Source organism: Apium graveolens, chromosome 9 (assembly GCF_009905375.1).
Source record: "Apium graveolens cultivar Ventura chromosome 9, ASM990537v1, whole genome shotgun sequence".
Lineage (NCBI taxonomy): Eukaryota > Viridiplantae > Streptophyta > Magnoliopsida > Apiales > Apiaceae > Apium > Apium graveolens.
The window spans coordinates 86,065,446-86,077,999 of NC_133655.1; the positions used below are offsets into that span (position 1 = coordinate 86,065,446).

General features: G+C 39.1%; 1 protein-coding gene and 1 pseudogene across 1 annotated transcript; one reads left to right on the forward strand and one right to left on the reverse strand.

The window, feature by feature from the left end:
* The first annotated feature begins 675 nt into the window (after positions 1-675).
* LOC141685383 (uncharacterized) lies at positions 676-2,789 on the forward strand. Its single transcript, XM_074490488.1, has 3 exons — positions 676-1,024; positions 1,168-1,515; positions 2,614-2,789. The coding sequence occupies exons 1-3, from the start codon at positions 676-678 to the stop codon at positions 2,787-2,789; spliced, it is 873 nt and encodes a 290-aa protein (XP_074346589.1).
* A 4,345-nt stretch (positions 2,790-7,134) lies between these two features.
* The window catches only part of LOC141685384 (polyubiquitin-like), a 53,889-nt pseudogene continuing 48,469 nt past the window's right edge, over positions 7,135-12,554 (reverse strand).

Here is a 12,554-nt window from a genome sequence, read left to right on the forward strand (position 1 = left end):
TGAAGGAGAAGTTATAACCTGGGAAAAGTTTACAAAGATGTTTTTAGAGAAATATTTGCCAAGTTATATGCAAGACCAGTTGGAAATGAGGTTTCTGAATCTTAGACAAGAAGACATGACAGTGGCGGAATATGAAGTGAAGTTTTCAGAGTTGGCCAAATTTATGCCTGAGTACGTGAATACAGAAGCTAAGAAGGCCAAAATATTTCAACAAGGACTTAAGCCATGAATTCAGAGTCAAGTGGCTCTTCTGGAGATAAGGACTTATGCAATTTTGGTACATAAAGCAATAATTATAGAAGGAGAAAGAGAAGCAACTAAGAGGGAAAATAAAGGAAAGAAGAGAAAGTTTGAGGGATCTGATCAAGAACAAGGAAGCTTTAAGTTTGGAGGAAAGTTTGGGAAGAATCTTGTGAATCAGAACCAGAAGTTTCAGAATTCAAGTCTGGGAATGGAAATCAGAAAAATCGTTTCCAGAAGTCGGGACAAGCAGTGAAGGATAATAGACCCCAGATTCAGGAGTGTAAGATTTGTCGAAAGCGACACCTGGGGAGGTGCAATAAGCTAAATGTGACGTGCTTTAAATGCAACCAGAAAGGACACTACTCAACGGAATGCCCAAGCGGTGCAGGAAAGCCAGAGATGACTTGTTTTAAATATGGGAAGGTAGGCCATATGGCAAGGAACTGTAGGGAGCCTGTTCAGAAGGTAAATGTTCTTAGGATTGTTGGACCACCACTCCCAGAAACACCAACAGCCCAGTCAAGGGCAAGGACATTCAACATGACCATGAAAGATGCAGTGCAGAATGTGGATGTGGTAGCAGGTACGCTTGTTATAAATTCAGTAGAAGTCGAAGTGTTAATGGACTCTGGAGCTACTAGATCTTTTATTGCTGAAAGTGTTATTGATAGATTAAAGTGCATTGCGTATCTTCTTGAAACCACTTTAATTATAGAAGTAGCGATTCAAGAAAGAGTTACTGCCAACAGGATTTGTCCTAATTGCGAATTGCTTATAGACAGTCGGCACTTTTCTGCTAACTTAATACCTTTTAAGCTAGGAGAATTTGACGTTATATTAGGGCTGGGTTGGTTGTTAAACCACGACGCGCAAATTGAGTGTAAAAGCAAGAAAGTGAAATTAAAGTCCAAAGATGGTGTTCAGGTGATATTCAGAATAAAGAGGCAGGAAAGTTTCTAACGGCTATCCAAACGAAGAGATTATTACGACAGGGATGCGAAGCGTATTTGGCTCATGTAAAAGATGTAGAGGCAGAATCCTTAAGAATTAAGGATATTCCAGTAGTTAAAGATTTTCTCGATGTGTTTCTAGATGAATTACCTGGACTACCTCCGGATCGAGAGATTGAGTTCATGATCGATTTAGCTCCTGGAACGGAACCAGTTTTGAAAGCTCCCTATCGAATGGCGCCTGTCAAGATGAAGGAATTAACGATACAATTGCAAGAATTGTTAAACAAAGGAGTAATTCACCTGAGTGTATCCCCGTGGGGTGCACCAGTGTTATTCGTAAAGAAGAAAGATGGAAGCATGTGATTGTGTATCGATTACCGCAAATTGAATAATTTGACTATTAAGAATAAGTATCCTCTGTCGCGAATTCATAATTTATTTGATCAGCTGAAAAGAGCTACCTATTTATCGAAGATTGATTTAAGATCTGGATACCATCAATTAAAGATCAAGGCCGAAGACATACCCAAGATGACATTTTGAACGAGATATGGACACTATGAGTTCTTGGTAATGGCATTTGGTTTGAATAATGTGCCAGCAGCATTTATGGATCTTGTGAATAGAGTGCTCAAGCAATATTTAGATAAGTTTGTGATAGTGTATTATTGATGATATCTTGATATACTCTAAGTCAGAGGCTGAATATATGGAACATTTGAGGATTTCTTTAGAAATTTTAAGGAAAGAGAAGTTATACGCGAAGTTTTTGAAATGTGAATTTTGGCTAAAGGAAGTTCACTTTCTCGGACATGTAGTCAATAGTTAGGGTATCAAAGTCGATCCCGCAAAGGTAGAAGCTATGATGAATTGGGCCAAAGACTCCCACAGAAGTAAGACGTTTTCTTTGATTAGCGGAATATTATAGAAGACTCGTACAAGATTTTTCTAAGATTGTTGTTCCCTTGACTAAATTGACAAGGAAGAATGAAAAGTTTGTTTGGACGGATAAGTGTGAGGAAAGTTTTCAAGAGCTAAAAAAGAGGTTAGTAACGGCACCGGTATTGGTTCTACCCGATGAGACGGGTGAGTTTATAATCTACAATGATGCTTCATATAAATGACTAGGTTGTGTGCTAATATAACACGGAAAGGTAATAACATATGCGTCAAGGAATTTATAGCCACACGAACCGGAGTACCCTACGCATGATTTGGAATTAGCAGCAATTATGTTTGCTCTTAGGATTTGGAGGCACTATTTACGGAGAAAAGTGTGAGATTTATACGGATCATAAGAGCTTAAAGTATATCTTTACGCAGAAAGAAATGAACATGAGGCAAAGGAGATGGATGGAATTGATCAAGGATTACGACTGTACGATAAGTTATCATCCCGGGAAGGCGAATGTTGTAGCGGATACGTTAAGCCGCAAGGAAATGTTGAATGTGTTGACTTCGTTCGAAGAGTTGATCAAGGAATTTGAGAAGTTGGAAATAGAAGTACGAGTTCTAGAATTTGTAAATGAAGCAACGTATGCGATGACATTTCAGCCAGAGATTTTGGAAAAGATTCGATATTGTCAAGAATAAGTGATGAATCACGAAAATGACAAATTGACAGGAGAAGAGGTTAGAACTCAAAATGATGAGAAAGGAATATACTGATTTGGCTCACGTATTTGGATTCTAACATTGTGGAACTAAAGCACGAAATTTTGCACAAAGCACATAATTCGAGGTTTTCGATTCACCCTAGAAGTACGAAAATGTACAAGGACTTAAAAGAGAATTATTGGTGGCCAAATATGAAAAAGGAAATCGCGGAATGGATAAGTAAATGCTATACGTGTCAAAGAGTAAAAGTGGAACATCAGCGACCGAGTGGATTGCTTCAACCATTGGATATACCCAAATAAAAATGGGAGCATATCACGATGTATTTTGTGATAGGATTGCCAAAGACTAAGTATAATCAAGATGCGATTTGGGTAATAGTCGATCAAATGACAAAATCAACACATTTCTTGCCTATCAACGAAAGATTCTCATTGGAAAAGTTGGTCAAAATGTACTTGGATGAAATTGTAATGCGTCATGGAGTACCAGTGTCTATCGTATTCGATAGAGATCTGAGATTCAACTCGAGATATTTGCGACAATTTCATGTTCATTTGGGAACTAAGTTAAAAATGAGTAAGGCGTATCATCCGCAGACTGACAAATAAAGCGAAAGGACTATTTAAATGATCGAGGATATGTTGAGAACTTAGGCGTTGGATTTCAAAGGAAATTGGGATGACAATTTGCCGTTAATTGAATTTTCTTACAATAACATTATCACGCGAGTATCGGCATGCCATCCTATGAAGTGTTATATGGAAGAAAATATAGATCCCCTACCTATTGGGATGAGGTTGGCGAGCGCAAGCTGTTGGGCCCAGAATTAGTGCAACAAACGAAAGAGAAAGTGGAAGTGATTCACAAAAGGCTGGTAGCTGCTCAAGATCGACAAAGAAAGTACGCAGATAAAAATAGAAAAGATATGCTATTCGAACCCGGAGACAAAGCACTGTTAAAGATCTCTTCATGGAAAGGTCTATACAGATTCAGGAAGAAAGGGAAGTTAAGTCGTAGATATATTGGACCTTTCGAGGTGTTAGGGCAAGTCGAAAAAGTGGCATAGGAGTTATCATTACCCTCTCAGATGCAATATCTTCATAACGTGTTCCACGTCTCCCTTCTAAAAAGTATAATGCCGATGCTAGTCATGTGATCGAGTTGGAACAACGGAGATTCAACAAGATCTTTCATATGTAGAACAACTAGTGCGAATCCTAGATCGAAAAGAAAAAAGCGCTTAGAAATAAAGTGGTGCCTTTAGTTAGAGTTTTGTGGAGAAATTCTAAGATAGAGGAATCAACTTGGGAATTCGAAAGTGAAATGCAAGAGAAATATCCCCATCTATTTTTAGACTATTCTGAGGACAAAATCCTTTTAAGGGGTAGATTGTAGTGACTGGGAATTTCGCGATGTAATTTAAAGATTAAAATATAGTTTTATGGATTATGTGGATTTTTGTGAATAAATAAAAGATTAAATGATTATATAGTTAAATGTTATTATTATGTAATAGTAACTAGGAATGTAAAGTAACTCGTTCCAGTTTGATGAATCAGCTAAGGGATTAAGCTGTGTCGTCGGGCCATCAAGTTGAACAGTACCCGTATTAAAAAGGGATGAAAATATTTAAAAGTGTGAATGTGAAACATATGTGATGATCTTGTGTGTTTGCATGATATTGGAGGTGTTGTGGATTAAAAACTAAGGTATATTAATTGTTGTATTTTTTACTAAGGTTCGGAAGCTCAAGGCCTTTAATGGCTGCTCTCGTGTTTCGTATCTTAACTCTGCCTTTACGGGATGCCTATGTATCTCTGTGAATTAGAGAATCAAGCCAAAAACGTAGTTCTTGATTATTGCCCTCGGGGCTATGGCGGCGAGGGCACACCAAGGACATAGTGGCCTGTATGTCCTTAATCGAGGATTAAGCCAAAACGTAGTTCTGATTTGTGGGGTGAGACCCCTTATATAGATGTTGGGAGTCCTTGAATTGGACTTGGGTTAGGAGACTTGGTGGGCAAGTCTCAGAATTAGAATGCACTTTGGAGTCCTAGGAAGTAGGAAACTAATTCCTTATCCTATCAGGTCCCTTGGGGGCTAATCTTCAAGGATTTATATCCTCACTGGGACTCATCTTGACAGCTGATTTATCCCTTATTAATTAATTATGAAATTAATTAATATTCAGGGTTTTGGGCCCTTTCTAATTGGGCTTCGTTATTGGACCGTATCTGGTCTAATTAATTTTAACACCAATTATATTCCTAGGCTATTTTTGGCCCCTATCAAGGGTCTTGGGCCTCTTCTAATGGGCTTAACTGTCAGCCCAATGTTAATACAATTAATGCGATATTAATTATGCAATCAGGGTTTATTTTATTCCCTATCATTTGCCCCCCAACTTCTGGGAAACCTTAAAAGATTTTGCAGAAGTTAAGTTCATTTGTTACCTTACAGGGTATCGTTTTGGCGTAAAGTGTGGAGCGACCTACACATTTACAATGATTTGCCTTGTACATGGCTTCAGGGTTGTTTTTAGAACTTCCCTATTATTTTATTACCTTTTTCCCTTTCTTAAGGATATTTTTGGTATTTTTCAGGAATTTTCCCTTAATTCCTGGGATTTTTTCCTAATTTTCAAGAATATTCTGATCCTCACAGATATTACTTCTTTAATATTTCAACGGTCGAAGACAGATCTCCTAGATTGCTGAGTGTCCCCAGACTCTTCTTGATCATCCTCTTGTTCGAATTCTAGCTGACCCTGGGCTTGCTCTTCTCTGTAGAGCCAGATTGCTTCATCCAATTTATTGCTGGTTAGTTAGCCATATGCTCCTCGGCCACTGGAATATTGGTATACTTTTATTGATTTAGCTCAATAAGACTCCTGGCATCCCGGGGCGTTACTACCCTTTCCAAGACCGGGGAATGTTGTTGCTCCTAGAGGGTGTCTCGGTCTCCCCCGGGGTCTTGTGCCTAAGAATGGTCTTGGTCTTGGACTTGAGTACTTGCAGAAGGTCTACCAGCTATGCTCTTTCCTGCTCTTGCCAATATCTCAACTGTACAAACAACAACTAACCAAGATTTGAAGCTAAAAATGTAGATGTGACGCTATTTTTCAAAGGTAACAAAAATTTTCCAGAACAACAGCAAACAATTTTTCTGGGTTTTGCTAACAATATTGCTGAACCAGTATAGCGGGGTCTAAAACATGAAGACAATATGCAAGCTAAAGCAGATCTGGATTTTAAAATAATTAAAACTATCTATAGCACACACAAACGTGGCTTAAAAAACAAAAGAAACTGCGCAAACACAAATGTTGCCTAAAATGACGAGCACACACAAATGTGGCTTAAATAAACAGCATTTAAATCTATGAAAGAGTATGGTTGCTTGGTTTCTTACAGGTTAAAGAAATGAACTCTTTTATGAGTTTTTTGATGAAGCTGAATCCAGGGGCACCGTGACCCAAGGATGGAGAACCCTCCTTCTAGAGCCAAATGATAACTCTGGTGAGCGGGGCGGCTCCTTCCGATGTCGTGCCTAGACTTCCTTGCGGTGACTGAGGTGTAGTTGCTATGGGGTGTCTGCAAAACAACACCAGAGGGGGGTTTGAGCCCCACGGCGCCTCCGGTGTGAGAGTAAGAACTTGTTTGGAGAACACGAATATAGATAGGAAATAGAGGTGGCTGTGTGTGTATGAGTTTGTGTGAGAGCGTGTATGTGTTTAACCCCCAAACCCTTTCCCTTTGGGGTATTTATAGCCCAAAGATAGGGTTTAGGGGTTGGTACCTTTAGATCAGGGCCGTTCGTTGTTGGAGGAGGATGAGGCCTGGCGTGGACAGATTACGTACACGTGTCTAGGTGTGGACTACCTTCAGGATGCACCAAAGGTATGCTGATGCATGTCATGCTTGTCCTAGATATTGGTTATTAATAGCTGTCACTGTCACATGCCCACATGCCCTTCTTTGGAGGGTTGTGGGGGTATGCATGTTCTCGGGGGACCCCCCTCGAGTGTGCTCTAGCTGGGTTGGATCCTAACTGGGAGGTGACCCTACTCCTGGGTTGGGCCTGGGCTTGGCTATCAACCTTAGCCTGGGTCTCTCCACTAGACTGTTTTGGGTGAGGGGGTCTTAGTCGTCCAACTGATCCTGGATCATCCTAGACCTGAGTTGGGCTCTAGCTGAATTGCTTAGATCTTATCACTAGCTGCTTTCAATAGAAAGGAATACAACTCAGTCATGTGTCTTTTTTCTGCACATAAGCATTTAACACTATGTTAGGAGACTAGAAAACCACCTTCAAATTTTCATGATCCTATCTCCTGTACTACGTCAGCCACCTTCGATATGATCCTCCTAAGCCGGGAAACCTTATTCTTTGTCATCTCAAGTTTGTTTGTGAATGAATGGATCTCTTCATCATTCTTTTGTACATCCTCTTTGAGCTTGCTAACCATCAAGTCTTGAGACTCCAAATGCCTCCCCACAGCTGGTACATACTACAAAATGATAACATAACTTTACGGTATCAAGGAGAAAGTAAGGAGGCTTATGTTAGGGATGTGAGGATTAAGATGTACTTCGCTTAGCTGTAATATCATCACTTCAGTAGAGATGTTGGCAGTATCCTCTTGATAAAGTGAAATATGCCGATTGGGTAAAAGCTCTTGACTTCTAACTGGGTTGCCAAGCAATGTATTATCAACTCTTCTTCTCTTGGGTTCAAAATCTCTCGGGCCAGTATACATACCAGTCGCATGATCACTAGATCTTCTCCTCCCTTTAATAGTTGGCACTCACACCCTAGAAATCTGAGTATTATCTGTGCAAGTCCTGACCTGGCTCTGGTCTCTCACAGTCAAATTCTCCTTTTGGTATTTAGTCTCCTTAGCTGGAAAAGATAGCAAACCTAAGACATATAGTTCTATCTATTTATTTTATTTATTAAGATCATTTTCTGCATCACTTCCAAAAACTGATGTAGCTAGCAATCGAAATGTATTTTAATACATGCATCCCCTTTACATCCAGATATGTTCTTCATACATCTCTCTTGTACTGAATCAGAAGTCGAGCTTTGACTTTTTTCGATTGACCCTTCAAGGAAATCCTCAGTATCCTCTTCTTCTGGTATCCCATCATCAGTATCGACATTTGTAGGATTATTGGGTTCACCCTTACTTGATATGGAATAGGGCAGCTGCTTCACCAAATCAAGGGTAGACCAGTTAGAAATACCACAGTATACTAGAGTTTGACCATTCTCAAGCTGCTTGCCACCAAATAACAACCTTTGGTAGTCCAATGTCAAGCCTTCTTTGACATGGATCTTTGCTTTAACATCACCAATAGTGGTCGAGTTATTCATAAACAAAGTGATAGTCTTCACTGCCAAAGTTTTTACAAATATGTGCATTCAACTCTTCCTTTTTGTCAAATGAAGAGTGGAATCGTTCTGAATGTTGTAATATTTCAAAGTTCTTTCATTTTCCAACTGCTTACAAGCGAAAACTAATCTCTGCCGTTCAAGAGGAATATCATTCTTGTTTTTAATTTTTTCCTTGACATTGTCTATGGTATGGAAACTCTCAACTTCCAAAGTTATTGTCTTCCCCATGTGATATCTGACAAATATTAGCAAACCACCACATAGGTAGTGATAACTCTGTTTCTTCCCCAGACTTTTCCTCTCTCTCCATGAGCTCGAGTCCAGTACACATGGCAGGAGTTGTGTGGTTAAGCTGCTGTGTGGGGGCTTCTGTAAAACAGAACGGGGGGTCTTGTCCACGCGGCAACTACGGTGTGAGAATAAGAATGGGGTTTTGTGAAGGAGAGGAAGAAGAAAGAAATAGTTATTCAAATAATTATACAGTGGTGTGTGTAAATATTTTCCAACCCCGAAAAGCCCTTTTTTGGGGCCTTTTATAGGCTCACAACTTTAGGGTATTAGGGGTTTGCACCTTTTCATCCTATCTGTAATAACTCGAAATTTTGAGACCTTGTAAAACGTTTAATGAATAGTAACCCTGCCGTACGGGAAAAACTTTTAAGCCCACACTATCTAGTACATGAGAAAATGAGTTTCAAAGTTGATATTACGGTTATACGTACCAAATGAGTGTATGTAAACGCTATTAGTTTTCGAAGAAAATGAACTTTGAAAAACGACCGTATTTACGACCCATCGAGGATTACGGGGATCACAATATAATTATGAGATTAAAACCCTATGGATTTATATTCAAGTATGATAATTAAAAATATAAGGAATAAATACTAAAGGAATTACGTCCCGAACCATTTACGAATAAGTATTACGAAAACGTTTAAGCGACCGAGCGAACGCGTAAATGATTAAATAAACATAACACACTAACTAAACCATGGTAAGAAAGTAACCATGGTTACTTCATCAAATAGTGAGCTAACCATAGGATGATCAAGCTAGCTAGCAAAATAGTGTGCTAAGGAAGCTAACCCATGTAGTTAGCTTGTAAGCTAGAAAGCTACTTAGATTTTATCCCCAAGATTTATAACAAGAATAAACCTAGGATTCAACCTAGGAGAATAAAAATCAAGGAAAGATATCACCCCCATTTCCTAGAAGCAACCTAGAGAAGCAACCAAGAGAAGCAAGTATAAATACCCCCCTTCACCTTGCTTCCATTCGGTCATTCCAAGAAAAACAAAGAAATCCAAATTGAAATCTCAAAATCTGGCCATGATAAAATCATCCCATTAATTCTCAAGATTCCTAACAATCAAACTAAGGTAATAAAATTCTTTCATCTCTTTTTATCAAGGTTTGATGGGTGAAATCAAGAAAGTCACTAGTGAATAATATGAATAGTAACCTGTTTTTGGTTTCTTGATTTCAATGGTGGTTTTAGGTTCCAAAAATCATACCAAGCACTTCCAAACCTCCACCATCATCAAGAACACATCTCAAGCTTTCAAGAAAGGTAAAAATCTTTGGCCCAACTTTATTTAAGATTCATTTTAAGATCCATTTAGTATGTGGTAGTAAACCTAGTTCAATGAGTGGTATTGATGAAATCTTGGTGTTTAAGTTAAGTAGATTTAAGATTGATTGTTGTTGCCTCAAAAACATGATGTTCTTGAGAGGATTATAAAACCTGGGAATCATTCCGGTGATATTATAGGGCGATTATAAGTCCATAGTAGTACGTTTTAAAGGGACTCATCGTCCACTTACGAAATATTAAAATACCTCAAACTTTTATTAAAACGATTTCCCAACGATCATATTACCTCAACTATATTTTATGGTTCGAATAATATATACTATATACTTATTCCTTTATTATGGGAGTAGTATACTCCAAAAAATATTTATTTCAAACCCGATTAATCATTATAGATTATTAATTATGTAGATACAAACTGGTTGAGGAATATTATTTTAAATATTCTTTTAGAGAGTAAACTCATTCGAGGTTTAATTATTTATCGACTATTATTTAATTATTTATTATTCTTAAAGGGTTTATTATTGATTTAAAAATCATAGATCCTGATTTAAAATATACTTCCTGATTTCAAAATATCATTCGAATAATTTCAGATCGTCGGTGAATATTATCCCGACTTATTTAATATTTTGAATATAGTTTCAAGGAGAAACTTTTCCCCTTTATTTAATTATCTGTTGACAACGGTCAACTCACATCCTTAGTACTTCCTCCGAAAATCTCGGAAGTACATATATACATATATACACTTATATCTTAGTGAGATAAGCTATTCTATCAACAAGCAAAACGCTTGGGGAACTTCGATGTGGTTCGAGTTCTCGAGATATGATAGAATTCTTTTTTGAAAAAAGGACAAGGGAGGGGTAGACTCTGGTACTATGTGTGCTAGAGGGACTACCAAAGGTACCGCAGGTGAAGGTACTCAGTGTACTCAGGAACTTGTGAAGTATGTGTATACCCGAAAATGGGACACGTAGCCCGAATGCGGCAAGGGTGATAACCGGGATACGAAGGTGTCATCCTTCTACTAGTAGAAAGGTTACTATTATCGTATTACTACTGATCATCGTATACGGTGGCTCCAACGAGTAACCTAATTCTTCCAATTGGAATTGAGATGCAATACCGTTACCCAAGCCTAGGTACTGGGATTACTATTAAGGTATTCGCAGGATATTAAAATCCCTTAAAGAATTGTTTTCATAAGAAGGTATGTATCACCAAGGAAAAGTATTTTTGAATAAAACATAATTATCATATATGATGTTATCATACAGTCATTTTTATACTGTACATTATTATGCTGGGCATTATAGCTCACACTTGTTTTCTTAAATTGACACAACACAACAGTGAATCAAGATGCCTGCCATGAGAACCACAGCCGGGTTGGAAATGGCCAGTTGTTCCGTAGATTGTTTGGTGATGTACCTCAGGTAGTCCAAATAAGCTGGATTAGTTTTCAGTTGTTTTTAGTTCGGCTTATTTATAAGTATAACTTATGTAAGATAACAAATAAGAAACGTATATTTGGCCGGAGGACTAGCTTTACTTAAAGGTTACTCCCCGGTAAGACTAAATTACTTTTGGATTGTAATAATTATCACTTGATGGTTGAAAGTACTCTAGATATGATGGTTCATTTCCAAGAAAATAACCTGTAAGTGTGTGTGTGTGATAAGTGTGGGGTCGTGAAGCGTGAGTATTTATATATTATAGTGTGAGTTGTGTGGTTGTAACAGTTTAGATGGCGTGGCCTCCGAGATTCCTGGCCCCGGGTTTTGGGGCGCCACAGAAATGGTATCAGAGCCTTAGGTTATCAAATCTTGGAAATGATAGGACATAAAATACGTTGACATAGGAATAATAAAATAATCAATTAGAGCTCAAGTCGAGTTTGTTGTCAGGCTACACGGGTGCTCTTGACAGTTTTACCCTCAAGGGAATTCCAACTCTAAGTTAGTAACACCTTGCATATTGTGTCAGGTACCAGTGGAGCCTAGGAGGGAGATTGATCCTGTTGATGATGTCATGGTCCCTGAGCGTGACCCTATTCCCGAGCCAAAGAGCCCACCCATGGATGATTCAGATGATGACCCTACTGAGGATGTCCTAGAGGAGGAGACTAACCTTCATGTCCTCATAGCTAATGGCGTAGTCTGGAGGGATGTAGAGATGTACCCTCACCCAACTATTCGTTCTCCTACACCACCCCCATGGATTCAGAGCCCTATGCCCTATAATGATGATGATGAGGAGGGGGCGATACGTGCACAGATCCATGAGGTTTATGACATATCCTCTAGCGACCCAGATTCACCTCTACCACCATCGGCGACCATGCATGTAGTCATACACAACTGGATAGTGGGTCAGCTTAACGCTGAGATCACTGCGGCATCTGCTCGCATTGTGGAGTTACGCCAGGCACTGACAGCTGAGAGAGCCACCCGACTAGGATACCCAGGGGATTTTAGAGCTGCTTCCCCAGCCATAGCCCGCAGAAAGATCAATGGGATCGAGCTCCATACCAGGGTTCAGATGAGGATGACAGCGGTTGGAGGATACATCCCGGTAGTTGATGCAGAGCTGATGTTAGCAGGAGCGATGAGAAGGGTGCGTGACCTCACTCGCAGTGATAGTGACTGAGGGACTAGTGACTAGATATGGACCTTGAAGAAGGATGGGTGACTTGTCACCAATTTTGATCGGATAGCTAGTAGTAGATATCG